The 24133-nt window shown below is 39.8% G+C and overlaps 1 protein-coding gene across 2 annotated transcripts in view; it reads right to left on the bottom strand.

Annotated features, from left to right (window-relative positions):
• The window catches only part of LOC144670048 (E3 ubiquitin-protein ligase ARIH1), a 52725-nt gene that overhangs the window by 14863 nt on the left and 13729 nt on the right, over nt 1-24133 (bottom strand). The window contains exons 3-6 of one of the 2 annotated variants that reach the window (XM_078532404.1): nt 21226-21370; nt 18094-18156; nt 4676-4768; nt 4519-4574 (exon numbers count right to left, since the gene is read on the bottom strand). In XM_078532404.1, coding sequence (XP_078388530.1) covers nt 4519-4574; nt 4676-4768; nt 18094-18156; nt 21226-21370 — 357 coding nt within the window. The remainder of the gene's footprint in view (nt 1-4518; nt 4575-4675; nt 4769-18093; nt 18157-21225; nt 21371-24133) is intronic. The other variant, XM_078532405.1, reaches the window with a different exon arrangement.

Here is a 24133-nt window from a genome sequence, read left to right as displayed (position 1 = left end):
CCTCACATGTATCATAACTTGTCATGTTGGTATCCAACAACACACTGATGAATTGGAGAGGTGGGGTATAGTGGTAATGTTTACTGGACTAGTAATCCAGAGGCCCAGGCTAATGTTCTAGGGACATGCATTCAAATCCCACCACAGCAGCTGGTCAAATATAAATTCAATTAAATAATAAATTCAATTCATTAAAATTTTAAAAATCTGGAACTGAAAGCTATTCTCAGTGATGGTGACCATAAAACCATCAATTGTAAAACTCATCTGGTTCACTAATGTCCTTTAGGGAAGGAAACCTGCCATCCTTACCTGGTCTGGCCTACATGTGAATCCAGATGCACAGCAATGTGGCTGACTCTTAATTGCTCTCTAGGGCAATTAAGGATGGGCAACAAATGCTGCCCTTGCCAGCGATGTCCATATCCCATGAACGAATAAAAAAATAGCAACTGCCCCATGTATTTTTATGTTATATAATAAGGTCTCATATGTTCTGTTACATGCCAGTCTGGTATAAGGTAAGATCAATAGCAAAGTAGGAGTCAAGTAAAGCCTCCAGCTAGATGTAATTTGTGTTACTAGGTTTGTCATTAGTGAAACGGGTGCAGTACAAATGAAGTCCCACATTCAGCCTAAAAATAATATACAAATCAAGAGGGTCTGGGTTCACCATCTCTAAAACATGGGCAATTAGGGATGGGCAATAAATGCTGGCCTAGCTAGCAATGCCCACATCCCATGAAAGAATAAATAAAAAAACAAAGACCCCAGTTCTCCAAAAACAAACCCATCTTGCAGGTTTATCACCAGAACCAAGACACAACAACATACATCAGGACAAATACATGGCTGTCATCAACATGAATCTTGTGTAAATCGAACATGCTGAAATGAAATGGCTGTCACCTTGTACACAGATCAAGTACACTGAACTCTCAGGTCAATCATAACTAAGCTGCCCAACTTTGTTTTGTAAAACAAATAGGAACAACAGGAATTATGTCTATTTAAATCAATGAATAGGTTATGCTGACAGTGTGGGAGGAGACTGCTGTGCAGCATAAACACTGGCATGGACCTGTTAGGTTGAAAAGCCTGTTTCTGTATTATAGACTCTGTGATTGTGTGTTAAGAATTCAAAAATGGCAAAAGGTCATTCACCTCTTTGAAGCTCATCATCCTGTCATTGCTGCAGGTCAGAGTTTGCAGTGACCTGTCCACTCATAAATACTGTCACAGCACAATAAAGCTCTGCCTCAAGTATAAAGAATGGTTAGTAGGTGGATAGCATTCCTCCCCAAGATTGTGACTGATATAGGAGGGGTTCAGGAAGCACAAAGGGACAAGCCATCAAACTCATCCATTACCACAGAAAAACAACCCTGCAGCACTAGACAGGGAGAAAAGCTTCAAAGAGATGGATGCACTTCAGTTATTATTGACTTTTCTTTTGTTCTTACACAGAATCACAGACTTCAACAGTGCCTTCCAAACCCATGACCTCTAATGCCTAGAAGGACAGGGCAACAGGTGCAGGGGAACAGCACCACTGCCTGCAAGTTCCTCTCCAAGCCACAGACCATCCTGACTTGGAACTATATTGCCGTTCCTTCACTGTCGCTGGATGAAAAACCTGGGACTCCCTCGCTAATAGTACTGTAGATATATCTACACCAGATGGATTGCAGAGCTTACGACCACCTTCTCAAGGGCAAAAAAGGACGGGTAACAGATGCTGACCTTGCCAGTGATGCTTACATCCGAGATACAAATATAAAAAACAGAATTACATAAGAGTTCCAGCATAGAAACAGGCCATTTGATCCAAGTGGTCCATGCCACTGTATAGGTTCCACATAAGCTTCCTCATATCAGCATAATCTTCCATTTCTTTCTTCATGTTTATCTTGCATATGCATGTATACTGTTTTTCTTCCTTATCATAACCACTGTATAACTAATTCCTGCTGTTCCTATTCCCTTTACAAAGTGAAGTTAGGCAGCTTAGTTCTAAAATGATCTTTGATTTCAGTGTTGATTCTGTAATGAGTAATCTCATATTTGGTGATTCCAAGAAAAACAACTCTTGCTATTACTCTCCAACCTCACCTGGGTTATCAAGTCCGTTTTGCATTAAGACCACCTGCCCCGTTATTCAAGATTTTTTAAGTGAACTAAACATTTTCCTCTTCCACAAGTTCAAATGTAATACTTGGGGTTAGTGTTTTTGATTTCTGCAGTCTCTATAAGCCCTGGGTTGTTAGTGCATTGAAATTAGTACCACTACTATAAGCAGCTGCTCTACAGCAAACTCACTTCTGCAAATGCCAATTCTTTTTGATGTGAGTAAACTAGTTTCAGGAACTACACAAATTATTAAAGAAACAGGAGACAGGCTTGCAAAGTCAATCTAAGATGGTGTGGAAAGTGACAGGCATGAATGGGGAACAAAGCAAGCAGTATAGTTTGTTAAACACACAGCAAAATTGTTTGGATCAAAGCTGCTATTGAATAACAAATAAAAAAGTGTCTTCACATAACTCTACAATGTCAGCAAATTTTACTCCTTGTAACATTGACAGTAATTGTACAAAAATGGCATGGAGTTCATCCTAAACCTTACATTTCCACCAACAGTCCCCACACAAATATAAATCAACAGATTCATAGTTCCATTTGTGAAAGACAATTTCTGGCAGTCAACAAGACACAGTCTGCTTGTTTGTGTGTGACACTCCTTAATTGTGGTCATTAATCCCAGATTGATTTGGTGCTATGACCCAGATGATATTGTATGGAAGTCATTTTCCATTATACAACCCAATAACTATTTATACTGTGCACAACACTGAAACTGCTTAAAATAAATAACCAATACAGTATTTGGATAAATGATGCAGAAGCCCAAAAACCTCAAATAACAATGGGTACAACTTAGTTAATGAGCAACTCAGAAAGAAAGGTTTCTGCCCTATGGAATAAAGCCATTTGACAAAGTTACAAGAGTCAAGCTGATTGTCTGCCACTCGAGGACCGTACAAACGTCTATGCTGTACTTACAAAGACTAAAGCACTTATATAGCAGCTTACTGTGGCTCTGAAACACCTCAAAATACATGAATTGCTTTTATTATGTAGCTAATAAAAGTAGCTAGTTTTTGGGCACAGCAAGGTCTCAAACATTGATGACCTCCTAACCTGTTCCTTTTGGTGGTAAGAAACTGTCATGAGGAGAACACCCTTCTATTCTCCAAAGAGGGAATTTTAATGCCCACATCAACAGACAGGCTCAATTTCCCATCTCATCAGAAGGGACAGCACCACTGACAACTCGAGGTTCTCTCACAGCTACCCTGAAGTGCCAGCTTAAATTGTGTTCAAAAGTCTGGAGTGGAGCCAAATCCAAAACTGTCACACTGATATGGAAGTGGGAGATGATCATATGGATAGTGGCAAATATGAAAGAACGAAGTTAACATTTATAATTGTGTAAGTGCAAAAACAGTCAAACCAAACCAAGTATGAAAGGATCGGCTTGACAACTGCAATACCTTCATCCCATGTTGACACTGAAGCACAGCTGGAGCAGGCTGTCAAAAATCACACTATTTAAAAGAGCAGGGGAGTTTTCTGCAGTGTCATGGCCATTATTTACTCCTCAAACAACATCACAGAAAATCCGGCCATTATCGTGTCACTGCTTTTGTGAGTTTGCTGAGTGCAAATTGGCTGCCACGTTTCCCACATTACAACATTGACTACAATTCATTGGCTTTAAACCGCTTTGGGGTGTCCAGAGGTCATGAAAGGCACCAGATAATTGCAAGCTCTTTGTTTATTAACATAAAAGTTCATATATTATTTTTAAGATTACTAATGAATTTAATTAATATTTAGGTGAGGGGTATTTAAGACAGCATGCATTCATTGCGGTAAAGGAATGTTAAAAACAAATTATGGGGGCACAGAGAGAAATTGAAGTCATCAATCTCTACATTTTATCAACAATGACTGCCCTCAGCTCTTCCCCGCCCACCCTCACAGAAAGCAGTCTCCTTACTGTGACCTCTAATTACAAGAACCTGTAGCTGTATTCCCACTGGTTTATGACCATGGCAACTACGTTTATTGTTATTCCTCAGTTTAATGTGTTGGCACTAACATGTTATGAAAAAAATCATACTTAAGCTATTACTGCTTAATATTCTCTTTATTTATCACCTGCAATTGCTCCCATCACTAGCTGCTCCAGTAACAGGACTGCAACCACCATTTCACACTAGCAGACAAAATACCCTTTCCAGTTACAACCTAGATTTAAATGGACAGTACCTGAAACTACACGGTTCGGTGCCTTTCACAGTTCAAGTGGACGTAGCACAAAAATTTCACACTGTTACACTTCACAGGAATCCTAGTCATCCACCCCAGGCCTAGAATCTTTACAGTGTCTCTACTTTATCCATAACTGCTTGTGTAATGGAAACAATTATCAGCTGTTAAAACAATACTTACATAACTGTGTTGTCATCAACTAGGATATCACAGCCATGAGCTGGGCAGGATATAGTCTGCAAAAGGTGCAAAACAAATGAGGTCACCAATGCAGTCAGCCTCAAAAATTTCAGTTCCAAGCAGAGAAAAGGAAACAAATATGACAATGGATACATACCTGCCCCATACCTTCCTCGATGATTTTTGTAGTTAAGTATTCATTCCAGCACTGCATACAGAATTTGTGACCACACTCCAAACCTGTGAAGTACTGCAAAAAGCAGGAAATTAGTGTCATCAACCAGCGTCATCAGCAACCAGCACCTGAGAACATTTTAACATTAAATCACATGCAGCCACTTTACAGAAACACAGCAAAACTCTTAACATCGGGGTCTAACACAGTCCATGTGATGTCCAGCCCTGAAGCACAGGCAGCTAAGTCCTATTTGCAGTTATGGCTTATTTTCTGCTTTGCCCTAGTGATATTAAGATCTGATCTGTCAGGATCTGGAAGTGGACGCAAATAAGTGACAATGGATATTTATATATACAGGTGACCCCACAGCGCAGCCCCCACCCCCTGAAGGGCACAGCAGCACAGCCCACCATGCGACTCTGTGGGGTACAGTGGAGCAGCACCCCCAACCCACCACGCGACGGCACAGGATGCAGCTACCTGAAGGCAAAGCTTGGACCTTGCTACTGCAATAGACACTTGAAAGAATGAAAGGGTTTCTAAAAGACAGAAGTTAAATCCTTTTATGGAATAGTTTGGTGCAAATCATGATTCTCCTCCACACACACACACCCCACCCTCCCTTCCTCCCCCCCAAAAAAAAACTATTCTGGGAAAGGTTTGATATTACAATGCCTTCACTGTCAACACTCTTAGAGTTGCATCGCTCTAGACTCAGCCTACCACCTCGAGTATAGTGGAATCATCTGACTTATCCTTTCCCTTCACACGGTTCACTTGCATCTTCTCTACCCAACCTTGAACCTGCCGAACTAGTTCCTTTAAGCATTCTACCTATTGACTTGGTAAAACTTAGCTAAATCGTAAATAGTTTAGTGCTAGACTTCTAACCACCCAAGGGCTGGGTGCAGCTGTCTACAGTTAAGCTGTTGGATTTTGCTTCAATCTTCAGCCAACGGGCATCTTAATTATTTTAAAAATATTTTTTGTTCAGATCCAACTGACCCAGAAACAGGGAGCAAGCAGAAAAAATTATAGCTGGGCTTTGTCAGTGCCTTTGGAAATGCAGAGAGTTACACAACTTGCCTACGGGTAAGAAATTAATTCCTGAATTAAGCGAATACAACAGCAACTTTATAATTAGATGTTTTCCAGCCGATTGTTCTCTGAACTTTTACAGGGCTGGCTCATTAACTACAAGCACTTGAAAAGCAAAGGCAATGCTGAAAGACAGCACCATCTATTAAAAGAACAGTACTGGAAATAATAAAAGCTTTACATTGTCACTCATTGACAACAGGAAAGAAAGCAAGCCTCTGAGACTGATGACTCCTGTGAAGGACACATCACCTCAATGACGTAGGTAGAATAATCACAAATGACAAAATGGAAGGAGGCCATTCAGCCCACAAACTGTTTGTTCTTCAACTGGCAGTCTACTCTAACCCTAGTCCCTTCCCTATTATCCTTTAGAAATACTAGTCTCTGACTCAGTATTCATTTATGGCTAAGTAGTCCATGATCTTCTAAGCCTTTGAAAATATTTCTTCTAGATGCTCTTTGTAATTCTTGTGATAATCCTCAATCAATGACCCCTTGTCATGATTTGTTAACCAGTAGAAATTCTCTCTCATTACTGTCTCAAAACTTTTCAATCTTGAAAACCTATATTGGGTTACCCTTAACCTCAATAACTTCACATCATAACTATAATCTGTCAACTCTTGCATCACTCTAGTGAATCTTTGTCATCATCTTACCATGGAATGTGTCCAAAACTACAAACAGTACTCTCAACAGGTAAACTTCCTCATCACACTATTGCTTACGTTGTTGTCAGATAAATTTAATTTAATTACCCACTTTCGTCATATTACATTTTACAATTGTACCTATCAGGGGGATGTAAAAAATATCTGTTTGATTCAAGTCTGAAACTTAATGATTTCCTCAAATTTAACATTGTTTTGTTTAAATATTGAATGTTCAAACATCAAGATCCCATTTGTCTTTTAATGGTTATTTACCATCTTCAAACAACATATCCTCATACCTGGAGCTCTGTTCTTGCACTCTGTCAAAAGCCCTACTGTACAGCGTATGCTTCTATTTCACTGTTTTTATGCTGTAAACTGCATCTAGCACTGACCCACCCAATCCACTAGCCTGTTTATGGCTCCTGAAATCATTTGCATTTGTCTTCAGTTTACCAAGCCCTTAATCTGCAATATCAAACTTCAACATAATAGCTACATCCAAATCATTTATATAAGCGGAAAAATAAAGCGGTCCCAAAAATAGTACCTGGGCACCTCTGCCAATTGAGATCATCCATTCACTCTACTTTTGCCTCCTGTCCCCAGTCGAACCTAGCCATGTGATTACATCTCATTTACATCCTGGAACTCCCTCACCAACCACATACCTACACCACATGCAATGCAACAGTTCAAGGAGGCAACTTGCCACCACTTGGTCAGGGGAAATTAGGAATGGGCAATAAATGCTGGCCTAGCCAGCATCACTCTCATCCCAATATATTAAAAAATCACATGCCTTCATTTTAATAGCAGGGCTTCTATCAAACACCTTCTGATTATCAATATATACAACATCCATTATAACTTTACATCTTCACATTGAGGTTTCATTTAATTGTAATAAATTAGTCTAGTAGTACCTGCACCGCATCCCCCTCCAACCCCTCTGCCTCCTCATGCCTTTCTCAGGCGCTCACTAATTTCATCCTGCATTAAGGACTTTAGTGGGTTATTTACAGCAGAGGTGAGGCTAAATGGCCAACTTTCTAGTTTATACTTTACACAGCTCATCAAAAATAAAGTGAAAAATTTCCCCCCCCCCACCAACAACACACCACCCCCGCAACACAGTCCTTTGGAACAATTCCCTTTTGCAACAATCTCTGCAAAGTATGGATAGCACTATCTCCATTAATATTCCAGGACCAATACCAGCTAGGTTTGAAGACTCTTCTACTTCCATTTCGAATGTTTGTTTCAGATTCCAGAGGATGAGGATGGACTCCAAGACCATTCTCCCAAGAATGATGCAGCAGAAACATACACAGCTCTCCTGACCTTAAAGTATCATTTCCTACATTTAATCCCCACATCACCCACATGTAATACATAACTATCATTAAAAAGTGTGAAAACTTGGGCTCTTTCCCCTGGAAGAGGTGGAGAACCGATAGAGGGCTGTAAAACAACGAAAGGTTTCAATAGTTGGATGTGGAGAAACTATTTCCATTTGTGGGGTAGTGCAGAACAAGGAGGCACAAATACAAGATTGTCACTCAAATATCAAATAAATAATTTAGAGGAATTTTTATTTCACAGAAAGTGGAGAGAATGTTTAAACTCAGTTCCATATGGTGTGGTTAATATTTGGTAAAGTTCATCCTTCTGTGCCTTATCAATGACATCTTTGAGGGAATTTTGGACCACTGACGCTACTGGATTTCAACTGATTTTGGCATCAGCAGATCTGGAAAATAGTGACTCGGTGAATGCAAGACATTATATGTTGACATCTCACTCTGTGGACTCCACAAATATTATAAGGTCAGTGCCACACATATCAAAATCAAATATCATTGATTGTTAGAAAAGCAGTGCTTTTTGGGGAGAACGTTAAGAAGCAGTTCGTGGTTATCCTGAATACCAAGCTAATATAGTGACTATCTATCTGTATTAAATTCAGCCAATTCTGTTCCACCTGACTTAAATGCTTTATAGACTCCACTTAGCTGAATGTTTATATCCTGGGTAACAGGTTTAAGATTGACTAAAACTATTTTGTCTTGGATTCTTAAATACTTAGTCAATCCTAAATCAGTTACACAACATACATACAATAAATACAATGCCCAGTAGCAAATAAATGGTTAACTGGGTTAATACAGTGAACAGGTGATGTTACACTTACTGAATAAATTACACATGACAGTCAAGTTGATTATTGAACTTGAAGCACAGTGCCCAGATTACTGGTGAGAAACAATCCTAATCCATTTATCATAATTCCAAATTGCTGCCACTCAGACTAATTTAGTAACTCGAACCTGCAGTCACTTTGCAAAGCTCCACAAGATAATTAATCACTGTCTGCAACTCTCTTCTGCTTATCAAGAAAATAAAAGCTACAATAGCAAAATCAAGACTAAAGATCTGAGTAAGCCACTGTGGACCCACTCGACAAGAATACACGTTCTAATAAATTAATTGGAAAACTTGTGTAGTGGAAATAGATACTGGATATAGCTTGGAACGTCAGTCAGCTCTGCCTCCGTAATTAACACACACGGACACTTTTAGTCAAAAGATTCTTGAATCATTTGAACAGGGTGTACATGTTCTTAATTAAACATCTTCTAACAGTGGATAAACATCATGTAAGAAAGCCCTTGTTGAAAAGACAAAGTAAATAAGGGAGTAAGATGCCCCCTTGACTCTCAATAAAGTCATATTACTCACCTCTCCAGGTTAAGTAATCCATTTTTATACAAGATAAACTTCATACATACAGGCCCATTATAGATAAAACTACCTAATGAGGTCACAGGGGATGCCTGCCACTGTAAGAAAATGGATTAGCCTCAATCACGCAAGTTTCCTTTTCTGCAGCCATTACAGAGTAATCACAGAGCCACAAGCTTTTTCTGGTCAAAGTCACAAGCTGAAATAAAGATACCCAAAATACCCCGAGAAGGCTGTTTAAAAGGAAATAAAAATAACAATAATCTTTTGGAAATTGCTGGGTGGCAAACAGCAAAGTTTGAATAATGTTTTGCTTTTGCCCATTGAGGGCTGCATCGAGTCCTCCTTACTAACATCTGGGGGCTTGTACCAATATTGGGAGAGCTGTCCCACTGACTAGTCAAGCAACAGCCTGACACAGTCATACTCATGGAATCATACTTTACGATGTCCCAGACACCACCATCACCTTTCCTGGGTATGTCCAACCGACAGGACAGACCCAGCAGAGGTGGCTGCACAGTGGCATACAGTCGGGAGGGAGTTGCCTCAGGAGTTCTCAACATCGGCTCTGGACCCCATGATGTCACATGGCATCAGGTCAAACATGGACATGGAAACCTCCTGATTAGCTGAGGGGGTTGCAGTAGGTGGTAATGAATCAGTACTCCTCCACGTTGAGGGCACAGGATGTACTCTGGCTGGGGGACTTCAATGTCCATCACCAAGAGTGGCTCAGTAGCACCACTACTGACCGAGCCATAAATGACATAGCTGCTAGGCTGTGTCTGCGGCAGGTGGTGACAGAACCGAAAAGAGGGTAAAACCTATTTGACTTCGTCCTCACCAATCTACCTGTTGCAGATGCATCTGTCCATGACAGCATTGGTAGGAGTGATCAATGCACAGTCTTCATGGAGACGAAGTCCTGCCTTCACACTGAGGATATACTCCATCGTGCTGTGTGACACTACCACCAAGCTAAATGGAAGAGATTTTGAACAGATCTAGCAACTCAAAACTGGGCATCCATGAAGTGCTGTGGGCCATCAGCAGCAGCAGAAATGTATTCAACCACAATCTGTAACCTCACGGCCTGGCATATCCCCCACTCTACCATTACCGTCAAGCCAGGGACTCAACCCTGGTTCAATGAAGAGCGCAGGAGGGCGTGTCAGCAGCAACATCAGGCGTACCTAAAAATGAGGCGTCAACCTGGTGAAGCTACAACACAAGACTACTTGCGTGCCAGACAGCGGAAGCAGCACGCGATAGACAGAGCTAAGCGATCCCACAACCAATGTTACTTCATGCAAACGATTTGAAAGTAGTGAAATGGCTACTGACACTGTGATGACTATCACTGTGATGGCCTCACCAGATACAAACTGCTGAAACTATTACCTAAGCCCCCTTTTGCTCTCGTTACATAATTGGAAAGGTAAGTTGTTCACATCCATTCTGTTCAGTTTCAGAAGGGAAGAACTGTGACTTTCTTTTGGGTACAAGTTTTGTACATCAATCAGAAAGTCCACGCAGTCACAAGAGGTAGTCAGGACAGCCGGGAAGCTCTGATCTGTTCCAACCTAGCCAGCTTTGAGAAGGAACAAAATACTGAAGACATCCCTTTTTTCTGCTACTTTAGACATTCTAACTAGTTGGAAGTCACAGACGCTCTTTCACCATTAGCTAAAGAGGTAGTCCTTTCAGCCCTTTAAGATCATGGCCAGAACAGCACAAGTTGCCGGTTGTAGTCAGGCCTTCATATATATTCCAGAATGTAAGAATAGTTCAAAGTTCCTCAGTATTTTGAATTAGTTTCTGTTGTCTGCGCTATTCAGGTGGAATTATCAGAGATTCTATTCCCTCGTATACAGAATTTCAAACAATCAATTATAGAGTGGATAATGAAAGCTGCTGGTGTGCATTTGGTTTTTGGAAGGCTTGCCCTTTAATGTCATAGGGCAAATTCTCCAAGCCTCTTGTGTTGACAATAATCACCACAGGTGTCAGCTCCTGTTCTTTTACATTTGCATTATGCCACCTCTAAAAAGTTTTAATGTTACTTCAGCAACTGATAATGTCCTTCCAAAATCATTCGCAAAATTTAGCTGGCTAAACAGACAACTTCATTGTTCGGATAAAGTTCTTTCATTACCATCAGAGATAGTTTCAAGTGTGCTTTGCCTCTGAAGAATTGAGTGTAAGAATTATTAATCTTCTGAACTTTAAGGAGCTACAATTAAGAATACTATTTTCACAAAGACATTAGTGACACTGAATTTTGGCAAGTTTAGAGAAATTGCACCTTGAGTTTAAATCTCACTCAGACTTAAGTTTTGAAAAAGGGAACTTGTTCACAAACTTATGCAGGTGAAGGAAACTCAGTACAAGAAACACTAGAATTTATATAGCGTTTTTCACAACACCGGATATCTCAGAGCAGTTTACAACCAAATAAGTACTTTTAAGTGCCGTCATTGTCGTGATGAAGGAAAAGCGGCAGCCAATATGCATACAGCAAACTCGCACAAAGGGCAACATGATAATTAACAGATAATGTTTTTGTGATGTTGACTGAAGAATAAATATTGGCCAAAACACTGGGATACCTCCCCTGCTCTTCTTTGAAACAGCACCATGGGATTTTTTTTTTTTTTACATCCCCCAAGCAGGCAGAAAGAAGGGTGTCGTTTCTCATTTGAGAAACAGCATCTCCGAATGTGCAGCGCTCCCTCAGGACTACACTGGAATGTTAGCTTTGGTTTTTATGCTCAAGTCCTGGAGTGGGACATGAACCTAGAACTTTGTGGCTGAGACGAAAGGGCTACCAACTGAGCCACAGCTGACAGAAAAGATTTGCATTTATATAGCATCTTGGAACACGTTTGGGGCGTTTCAAAGCACTATATAATTGAAGGATTAATTTAAGCTGCAACTGCTGCCAAACATGGCACAAAGCAAAGTCCCATAGATAGAAAATGAATGAATGAATGGATAGTTCACTGTTTCTGCTAGTCTTGAGTTGGAATATTAGCCAGGCTATTAGGAAAAAAACTCCCTGCTCCTCCTCAAATAAATGCAGTAGATCTTTTACTTCTACTGGAGCAGATGATAAGGCCCCAGTTTATCATCTCCTTCAAGAGATAGAGTGATTTGTTAGTGTTGAAATGTAGTGACAGCCTTACAATCTGACAGCTGGAACAAGATATATGGAGCCAGTCTTATATGGAAATTTTTGTTTTAGAAGACATGAAAGACAGGCAAATGCCACAGACTCGATGATGTAACTATAATGATTTCCACAAGCTGACTTTCACTCTGCTGAATTTAGAAGTTTCAATATTCTTGTAGATTACTGCGCCCGAGACTGGGAATTGGCCATTGTGATAGCAGTAATGGGAGCAGCACTAATGGGTTTCAACAGGTTTGAAAGTATGTTCATGGTGAAAATAATTCATCAGCACTACATCAGCTAATAGCTCCACAGCAAGATGTGCAACTAAATACTAATTTGCTGCGAATTAAGAACAGTTTTGTTCTTTCTTCACAGGAAAATAGCTCTGTTAAAAGCTCGCGACTGGCAAAACATGCAGTGCCTCAGAATGCACCAATTTCAGAATTGTTAATTCTGATTTCAATCTGGTCAAACATCCAAGGATCCAAAATTGAGAAAACTTGTTGAATGCATCTTGGAAGATCCATTTCTTGGGAATGTCTTTGCAAAATAACCAGCGCCCTCCTTGTCAGCCTGGTCTATTGTAGCTCAGTCCACTTTGACGTGACTATATACATTGCCCCACAGGATGAACCTGTAGGAATCTGATATATTGCCCTGTGTTCCAACAGTTACACTCAGCACCATCTGCTCTCCAAGCAGTTACAATAAAGGAGTGTTCCTTGGGCTCTCATGATCCCACCTGTTAGAAAAACTGTTGTGAATGCAAAGCAACATCTGATGGCAACCTCCTTTTAATACATCTAGACTTGCCTCACACAGGTTATTCCAACTTTGTTACTAGGATGGCACTGAAATCACCACAGGTGGCATCGCCATTTCAAACACCTCGATTAGATCACCCCGCAACCCATGAAATGTCTCCATACACATGAACCACTTTACTGCAGTGACAGGAAAGATTCTGTTGCATCCTTGCACTGTTAAAAATATGTCCATAGTGAAAAACAATTCATCAGCACTACATCAGCTAATAGCTACACAGTAAGATGTGCAACTAAATTACAGAAGAGGCATAAATAGTTTAAACGAAAGGGCAAAACTATGGCAGATGGAGATCAATGTGAGAAATCTAATTTGGCTTCAAGTAGGTCAAATTGGAATATTTTATTAATGGTGAGAAACTAGAAGTTTTGGAAGAGCAAAGCAATATAGGTTTCTAAGTATATGAAAACTAAAAGTTAATGCACAAGTACAAAAGGGGGTCCAATAGAATGATAGTCTGCATCACAGAAGTGATGGTCAGACCCCCATCTGAAGTACAGCATTCTGTTTTGTGTACCCAACTTCAATAAAGATGTATTTCAGTAGGAAGGGGTATAGGGCAGATTCATGAGATGTATTCAAGAATGTAAAGGTTTAAATGATGGAGCAGATTGCATGAAGGTGGTTTGCAATCCTAGAGTTCAGAAGGTTGAGGTATGATTGAATGCAAATGTTTGAAATGACAATGGTATTTGATATGGTACAAAGAAACTTTTTTCTATGGTAGGGGAACCCAGGACAAGAAGTATAATCTTAAGAACCATTAAGAATGGCTAGGCCATTCAGGAGTCAAGTTAGGGAGCACTTCTTCACAAAGTGCAGCAGAAACTTAGAACTCTCCCACCACAACCCCTTCAACAAAAGACTGTAGATTCTGGGGATCAGCTGAAATGTTCAAGACTGAGATGAACAGGTTTTTGTTTTACAAGGGGATAAAGGGATATAGAGCAAAGGCAGAGAAATGGAGTTGAAGTACAGATCAGCCAAGATCTAACTGAATAGCAGAAGAGGCTTGAGGGTCCGAATGATCCTATGTTTGCAAATGGATTACCCCCTCAGTTTGAAACAGGTTAGACAAAAGAAGATGAAAACAGCTGGGCAGTGATTTAACAGCATATGCTGAGAGCCTCAACCTAATAAACAAATGTGGATTGTTTTCTGAGGTCAACTACTTTGGTTACTCTGACGTTGGTAATGCTGACTTTGGTAGAGACCCAGTGAAACAGAAGAAATAGAAAAAGGCAGGAATTAGATAGATTCTTGATTGACAAGGGTATAGGGGTAGGAAGGAAAGTGGAGCTAAGGCTGCAATCAGATCAGCCATAGTCCTATTGAATTGCAGAGCAGGCTCAAGGGACTGAATGGCCTACTCCTGCTCCTAATTCATATGTTTATAAGAAACTACAATAAAAATGTTGACTATAGTCAACAAATCCCAGAAATTCAGATAGGTACAGTATAATGAAATATAGCTTGGATAGTATTTCCATTGTGAATCTAATTCTAATGTATATTTTAGACTTTGGGTCTACTGTTAGTTGGTAGTGCCTACATTTTTGTTAGAATGAGAGAAAGTTGAAATAAAGCAAAAGAGAGCTGTGTAGCTCATATGATGAACATTACTCTAAGGTTCAGTTTACATGACTCTGAGGAATGTCAATATATTGCTGTTCAGTGGAACACAAGGACATAAAGGTCTGTGCGCTAAATCCTGAAAAATGTCCCTTTCAAAACTTCCTGTATTAAATTATCAGAGCAGCGTTTGTACAAAGCTTCTTCTTTTGTAGGAAGGCAGGGCAACACTGCAACATAAATTACATTACTGCAACTTAATGTAAATTAGCGTTACATTGGTCACTTTTCCATTAGGCTTCAGTAGCATTGCATCGTTGTTCTTAAACGCATCACAAGGGCATTCCAGGTCAAAAGTTCCTTGAAATGTTATCTTTAATTGAACCAAGAGGCATTAGGCTTTGCTTAACATTTAAATGTCATCACTTAGGCAACTTGCTGTGCCTTTTTTAATATCAATTTGATGCACAAAGTGATGAATCGTGGTGCCTGGGGATGCAATATTTTCCTATGCCAGGTTCCCAAAGACCTCTTTCATCAGGGACAATAACAGTCACCGTTGAAATTAACTGTGAGGAATGCTTCTCACAAGTCCTGTGTTCTGTGCTAATGAATGGTGGTAATAGATTATGTACATCTTATCAAGAAGAGGCTATGCTTAAAAGATCGACAGGTTCAACGGTTGCTTAACGTTTGAGTTACTTGTCTTGAAGAAAAAGTTGCAGAAAATATTTAGGAACACTTATGGTCCAAGGCTCTAATGATGCCAGTACAGCAGCTGGTGTTTTGGGAAGATCATTATATTGGCTTCTTATGTCAGAGTGGCTGCTGTCCTCTCAGTTACATATTTATAACATACGTCAGGAAAGAAAAATGCCACTTAGGCCATCATTACCTATTCCTCTGCAACATCATGGTATCTGATTGAAGTTTTAATAACCCCTTGTTTTTTCTCTTCATTACCTTCCTTGGTAGGTTTATAATATATCTAGCATGTTATCTATGTGTAACAGTGATAGCACCCTCATTTTAACAGATGCCTGCACAATCCCTTATAACTGGTGATAATCAGGCTACATATTAAGGCCAACTTTCTTGCCCAGGTTTAATTCGGCTCAGCTGATAGCAGTGCTCTACTTGTACTACACTGAGTCCAAACATGACACCGATGTCAGGAGCTTCACAGCTGTTGACATAATGAAGATTGCAAGGCAACTCAAAGCATCACTGCAGTCAACCTAACATTATATACTGTAACCTTCTAGCAAGCCTGGTCTAGTAAAGACATCTGCCTTACATCAGTTCCAAATGTTCTCTAAACTTTACAGTTAAAAACCAATATACAGTTCAAGTAACTGTTGCTTACCTCGTCCCCAGACCCAAGCAGAAAGATCCTCCGTCCTCCTAATGAGCACTAACTTTGGGAGGAGAATATTCTGTAGTATATAGTATATGGAATATAGAAGAGGGGCAAATGGTTTGTCTTTTAGGTGTAGTAATCACTTTTGGACTAGTATTTCACATGCCCTATTTCTACCTCTTACTGTGGATTTAGTGTTGGAGTGAACAATGAATGTGTTTGACCAATAAATTACCAAAGCTTTTACTTTTTGTCACTGCTTGTTTCTAGAATTTTGTTATAGTTGTTTGTATCACTAGAAACTAACTAGCAGTTTGACCTCTAGATAGATCAGTTGGAGAAATAACTCTCCAGGATTCAGTCTTCTATTTTGGCCTCCTTTGGTCACAAAAACTGAAGACTGCCATCGTAGAGCGTGCAAAACCAAAATTTGCAGATGCTAGAAATCCGAAATGAAAACAAAAAAAAAATGGAGGAAACGCTCAGCTGGTTAGGTAGCACCTGTGAAGATAGAAACAGAGTTAACGTTTCCAAAACGTTACCTCCGTTTATCTCTCCACACATGCTACCTAACCTGTTGGGTATTTCCAGCATTTTCTGATTTTATTTCATGTTGGATGATGGCTGTGCTCTCACATGACATAAAAACGAAAAAGTTACGAAAACTATTGTAAAGAAGGTGATGCAAATCCTTCAGGTCTCACAGCAATACTATGTACACAAATAACATGCAATCTCTGAAAAGAGGTTAACCTATTTTAATATTTCCCTTTAAACATAAAAATTTAAGATTTATATAGCACTCTTTATGCCTTCAGGGCACTGCAATTAAATATTTCTGAAATGCAGTCAATATTTTGGAACAAACAGCAGCTCATTTGGGCACAGTAAAGGTCCCATGAGCAGCAATGAAATAAATGACCATTTACTGTTTTTAGTTAAGGGATGGCTGTTGGCTCAGACACTGACTGAGTGAACCAAAGGTACTCCATATATAAATAAATGTAGAGGAGACCAATCTGAATGAATAGCTGGAATGAAATGTCTAATGTACCAAGGTTTATGTGAAATTGTCTTAGAAAGTGCAGAAAAATCAAATTAAAAAATTATTTAATTGAAAAGTGTTCTTGCTTTCCTGTGCAAACATCAGCCCAGAATGTTTCCTGGACCCTCCTATAATCAGAACCTTCAACATGAAATACAAGCTGAAGCTCTAAGAGTTTAGGCACATTGTAGTCGATCAAATGGACATAATTTAAAACCAACTTCGGGTTTCTAATTGTTTCACTGGAACAAACAATTTATTAAACTGAAGAGCTCCACGCAAATCAGACCCCCAAATTATGGTTAAGACACACAGGTCACAGCTATAGTTGCAGGTTCAGCAAGTTTAAATCAGGGCCGGTCTGAACCAGTAGATGGAACGCCTCAAAGTCTCCTCTCAGGAATAGGAACAGTTCATTTCATCCCAGAGACAGCCAATACGTTAAAGCTGAACGTGGAGGAGCAGTGCACAGACTTCGGCTTCATTCTTGCTCCTACTTATCCAGGTCGGAGAATCATCCTCCATCTGCTGTGTCTCATTTGTTCAGCTGAATGTCCAATTTTTATGTTTGAGGGGGAAATAAATGAGTGGGTGGATGTATTTTTGATAGACTACACAGCAAACTCAAACCAACTACTACTCTATACTAGGGGTGGCACACTTATGGAGATTTTCACCAATTAATGATCCATTTGGAATGACATATCAATATTGATTCAGTGAAATGGTTGGTCGATACAAACAGTACATACCAAAGGCGATTGGAAAAGGGAACATTTGGAATTGAGTGCGCCAGCAGGAAAGCCACAGGAGCTAAAACTAATCAATATCGGTCACAATATTGATCAAAAAATGCATTATTTTCAATACAAGGTGCCACCCCATACACTATACAGAGCTTTATAATCTCCACCCTACCTGGCAATCTGATACTGAGTTAGTGATCCTAGTGGCGCTTCCAGACCCCCCACTTTCTTCTTTCTAATAAGAGAATACGAGACTGGTTTCCACCTTGTCATTGCTTTATGCTACACCACTATTCTCAATTTCTACATATTATACAGTTATTAAAGCAAATGATTCAGTCTAAAATGTCTATAGATGTATAAAACTTTACACAATTTGTATACCCAATCTAACGCAGAAGTATCTAAACCTCTGCCTTGTTAAAAATCTACCTCAAATTTTCTTTTAGAAAAGGATCTAAATAAAAGACGCCCACAACAGTGAATGGGCCTGTCCAATGATATTCAAGCTCAAAGATAAAGCATAATTACTTGGGTGAGGCAGGGAGGGTGGCCTGTGCCCATGGGACCAGCCCTATTAGGAGATTCAGGTGGGGAGAAGAGAAAAATGATTGGGTGGGGAGTCTGGAAAAAAAACATTTCAAATGAGTGTATTTTGGACACAGAATCAAGTTCACTAGTTAAAACAAAGATAGGGCATTTTCAAAATTCATCTTTATAAATTATACTCTAATGGGTTAGAGATATCATCACATAAACTTCGTATGTTGTGTTTTCACAGCAACTATTGTTTTGTGGGACATCAACAATTTTCTAGGAAGGTTTTAACCAGCACTATAGACCAGGGTAACCAATTAGGGTTTGCTCCACTTGAGTTTAGGTTATGTTAATTTGTTAATCCAGTGTGAACTCCAGTGCTGCACTGTGTTAAATGATACCAGTTCAGTGTGGAAACTGATATACAAACGAACTAATAAATCTTTCATACAGGACATGCCAAGCACAGCAGCCAGGTCGATTAACTGTGGATAAGTGACCTCTGGCTATAAATCAGATTCTTTAACATTATGTCCCTGAAAGTGATTATTTCATACTTTCACAGTGACAGTGCACAGAGCAGACAGAACTTGAACCCAGTTACAACTGTCTCAGCTTAGGGTGAAGATGTAAAGTGTTACTGCGGTTACCACTGGCCTAGCATATCAAATACATCAATATCGCCAGGGAGTGAGTGAGAAAAGCTGAATTTATGACAGTCACGTGAGAATCCTGGAACTCCTGACCTCAATTCTGCAGGGGTACCTTCATTATATGAACTGTAGCTGTTCAAGGCAGTGGTGGCAAACAACCACCTCAAGGCCAACTAGGGATAGGCAATAAATGCTGGCCTTGCCAGAAATGCTGCCCTTATTGGAAAAATAGTTAAAAATGGACATGCAGGTGTGCTGCAAAAGAACTACAACTAACTCAAAGCCCACCCCAATCCCAGGTACAGATTGAGAAAACTGGGGAAAATGTAGAAAGGTAATCCAGATATCAGAGGGGCAACATACAACTATGTTACCAAGAAGCCAATTACAAAACGTTCTATTTTTACATCACATTTTCCACTCAAACACCCATTTTCATTACATAGCATGAACAAGTTTTGTTTGGGCACTTTAGTCATTGTGCGAATTTAGCATCTCACACAAAATTTTAACTTTTAAAAACCTAGTGTGCAAAAAGAGGTAGTTTAAAAGATTTCAGTGCTGATTTGCTTTGAGGCCACAATTACATGAATGCTTACAAGCCATATATAGCCATAACTTTGAGCTCACTCATAATAGTAACAGGGAGAATGACCAGATCAGGTTTTTGAGGCTTAAGCACTCAATTAGAATCTGAGTGGAGTTTTATTGGATATTGTAACCATTGACAAGGAACCAAGAAAATTACAGGAAGTGACCTGAAAAAAATTTCCAACATGAATGTTGAAGCTTTTTAAAATAAAACACAAAAGCACAAACATAGACCCTGCTTTCCAAATGATTGGTGACTGAAATGTATTACGAAACTGACTCTTTATGATCAATTCAAGCAAATGCATCCCAATACATTTGGATTGAGTACTTGGTAATATGGAACCATATAGCTTAGGAGTAACACCTTAGCCAAACCTCAGAAACACAACCCCTCCACTTGCTCAAAAAGTAGTTTCTGGTGACCAGTCAACAGTTTCTCTGTTATAGTTCTGTCTGTTCTACTATTGTGTTATTTACCAAGGCAGCCCAATAACATTTTTCCGGAATAGCTCAGATATTCTGTACAGTGCAAAATATTACACCTGCAGATGCTTGCCATATACAAACTGCATTGGTGCAGGCTGACATTTATTACCTTGGACAAGCACCAGAATCAATTGCCAGTCTCTAGCTTGTGAACAGACTATAATGGCAACAAAACTGGGGCTCCCTCAACCTACTTTACACAGGATCTGGTCAGTGTTACTGAAAATATTCCTTTCAGTAATTAAGGATTTTTTAATATTAAAGACATCACTTGGCAGAGTCCTTTCGAGTTGGGATTATTAACCAGTATGATTAATACGCCACCTCTTAAAAAGAGCATGTGATCTCTCCAAACACAACAAAAGAATTTTGATCCACTGAGTAATTTCAATGAGTGCCATGGTTCACCAGGGTGTACAAGCGGGACAAAAACTTAAACAGAAACTATTAGAATTTGTCATTATGAAAAATCTCCCTGCCAATTTTTTTTTAAAAAACACGGCACCTGTACCAGAACCAGATCTCAGTAAGCTCAAAAAATGAGAGAGATTGCAACATTTTTCTTGTTAAAAAGTTGCATGTTGTCCACGAACAAAGCAAAAATACTACTATAACTTATATAGGATTGGTCTCATAGTAGGCTATAAAGTATCCTACAGAAGAGAGCTGTAGCTTACTTGTCATTTGCTACAGTGAGCAGCAATTGGGAGTTACACATCCTTGGGTTACCCTAAATGGTCAAGGACACTGCAGCATTGAGCAAGGAGCAGGATGACTTATTTTAGAGGTGACTCACTACCCGACTGATCTGTTGAGCTTGCGTATTGCTCAGGAATTTTCCCCAGGATCTTATACACTTAAGCTGCTCCAATCTCAGTAACTTGAATGATTATTCCTGCAACTAACAAAGAGATTTCATGAAACCCACTGTGCACAGTTGTAAAATCTTATTACTTATGAGACATCGTTTGTGGCTGGCTGAACTCTGGCTACATCAGAAAGTTGCACCTTATGCTCTTCAGTCTGAGACTCACCGAGTTAGGATAATTCAGGTAGCAGATCGCACAAACCATGTCCTGTGAGGATGATCGAGTGTTCATCTGGCGTGTTCGAGATTTTTTATAAGGGTTTACTACATGACATTCTGCAAAAAGTTTCTCCAAGTTTCCATCAAAGTATCTGTAAGAAGCAATGCAGCCATTGCAAAAATGAATAAATTTTGTTCAATTTTCATCTGCTTCATATAGAAACATTTTCATAACAGGTGCCTTAATGTATAGAAGCATATCAATGGAAAACTTTATGTTTGCATACACTTAATTATCAACCTTCTCCCAATATAATTTCCTGTGTACACACTATGTAACTGTTTATGTAAATCTGTCATGCTGCAACTACACACCCCTTAGTGGAGGCACCACAACCCCATCACTGGTAAAAGAGCGTAATTACAGCGTGACAAGTTTACATTAACAGTTTCCAGTATAAATGTGGGTACAGGAATTTATAATGAAAATATAAAAATAACAAAATGTATGGCTTAATAAAACAGCAACTAATATCATCTACTTACCCTGTCCCAATTATCCCGCTCTTTAATTCTGCTTCACATGAAGACCACACCTGATCTTAACAAGTGGTGAACAACTCCACTGTTAAAGAGTCATACGGACTCGCAACGTTAACTGTGTTCCTCTCCACAGATGCTGTCAGACCTGCTGAGTTTTTCCAGGTTTTTTTTTGTTTTGGATTTCCAGCATCTGCAGTTTTTTCCTTTTATCCACAGGAGATTGGCTAGTTTTACAAAGCAATTTCCTGCCAATTTGCTTTTTAGCTGCACACCACAACCCAAGACAAATTTCTGGTCACTCCCATGTATGTTGGGATTAGCCACAGCCATGTTCAACATTAGCAACAATTCATAATAAGAGGTGGAAGGGGAGAACAAGCCTGTGAGGCCATGACCTTGTAATGGACAAAGGCTTAGAAAGTGAAGAGAATCCTGAAGACTCTGGCAATAAATTAACTGAGAGGTTGCAGAAAGAGCGTGCCAGTCAAATTGTTCTGAGTTTAGTTGAGGTAAATTATGGGCATTTGTTTAGTGAAGGATAATCCAAATGACTCCTCTACGAATTACACATAATTAATAACATTTTTGAGATTGGTTAATTCCCGATCCCAACATCAAATGCAACTGATCTAATTTTCTTTACATTCTGGAGTTATAAACTATGGGCAATTTCTAGGATTTAGTATTCTTGAAGCAGGGCTTTGCATGGTGCAAGTGCGTATCAGGTGCTTGGACAGGGATCAGTATCTCCAATACATGGCCCAGACAGCACATTGAGTTTCCTGGGGCATTGATTTGAATGAACAAAGCTCCCATATATACAACATAACATACTATATGTAGAATATATGTTACACAGAGTTCAAGAGAGTGGTGTCTATGTGTCCGGCAGACAGGTTAGGGCAGATAAAGATGGGTTGCTAAGTCTGTTGTGTCTGAGACTTATACAGTCTAATGTTGCTCTTGACATCAGCAGATATCCGAGGGCATTAATTAAATTAATCTAGCAACAAGTCTCTTGCAACTGGTCCTGAAATCTGCTATAGCTTTCCCTCCCTTTACTGCCCACTCCTAGGTGTTAACATTGATGGGTTTAACGTTTAACTAAATAATGTTCCAGAAAGATATCTAATAAAAGTCTCCCCACGAGAGGCGGTGCTCAAAATTTGTACTGCCTAATAGCTAGTGTTAACACTGAAGGTCTTTTCTTGATTTTCTATGTCTGTACAAACACAAAAGAGAGCTCATCGCTGCACAGCAGGTTGCCTGTTGAATGGATCTGACAGAGGTACAGGTAAGCAGCCAGTGGTAACCAATCAGCTCGGCAGACCCACAATCAAATACAACAATTTTAGAAAGAGAGGAGTGCTGCTCCATATAATTTAATTGGTATACTCATGGTGGCAGAATTGAACCATTAATGATTCAGCCAGGGTGAATGCCATGTAAATAGTGGGAAAAAAAATCCAAGTCCAGTTACACTTCATGATCCAGTGTCACTATAATGCCATGGAATAATTCAGGCCATGAACATCTTTCACTCTGGTAGGAAAATGTAATTGAATGGGCACCAGTGAGGTAGATGGAGCCATGATTGTTCACTGTCTATCATCCGAGACGCCTCCATCTGCTGCTGCATAATCTCATTACAAAGTTTGATGGTTGTAGCAAAGCCAAAGCTGTGCACCCAATACCAGCGGCTGGAGTGAGCTGACGAGTCACTTGACAATTGTGCTCATTTTGCAGAAGCATTTCTACTCGTGGCTGTTTTTGCAATGTGTCCAATCTACTGGTAGTCTAAAATTCATCCTGCTGAGCCCATGGGGTGGGCAACCACCAGTGTGTGCAGTCATTCAAATGTCTCACTGGTCTTGAGGTAATGGTCTAACTAGCAGTTCCAGGACCAGACACCAATGCCTGAACTAAATCCCCACTGATAGAACCACAGAAGTGAATGCAAAGCAAGGCAGCTTCACTTTGTTGTCTTTAGTAGGCAAGTATGAACAAGATCAGAGTCCCTCTACAGTAATATTACATAGGGACTCCAGAGCTCTCCCATCCGTGCCCCCCAGCCACCAGATCCAGTAAACTAGGGACACTGAAGCACCTGTACCCCCCACCATCACAGAAAGGAGTCTCCTCTGGTAATTCATCATTACTGCACGTTAATCCAGGGACCTGCAGGTTCCCACCTGTTCGCAATTCTTTTCTGTTTCACCCCACCAAAACCTTACAGGAAAGAAATGTTCCCTCTCATTCCTGATACAAGTCCCCCTCCTTAAAACACACAGCACTCACCCTTTAAAATCCCACTGTACACTCAACAGGTCATAACATTGCCAAAAAGGGTAATAAGCTTGAGGATTGGGAGT

Source organism: Cetorhinus maximus, chromosome 30 (assembly GCF_964194155.1).
Source record: "Cetorhinus maximus chromosome 30, sCetMax3.hap1.1, whole genome shotgun sequence".
Taxonomy (NCBI): Eukaryota; Metazoa; Chordata; class Chondrichthyes; order Lamniformes; family Cetorhinidae; genus Cetorhinus; species Cetorhinus maximus.
The sequence above is the reverse complement of the archived record's forward strand: the minus strand, read 5'-3'. Positions and strand labels throughout refer to the sequence as shown.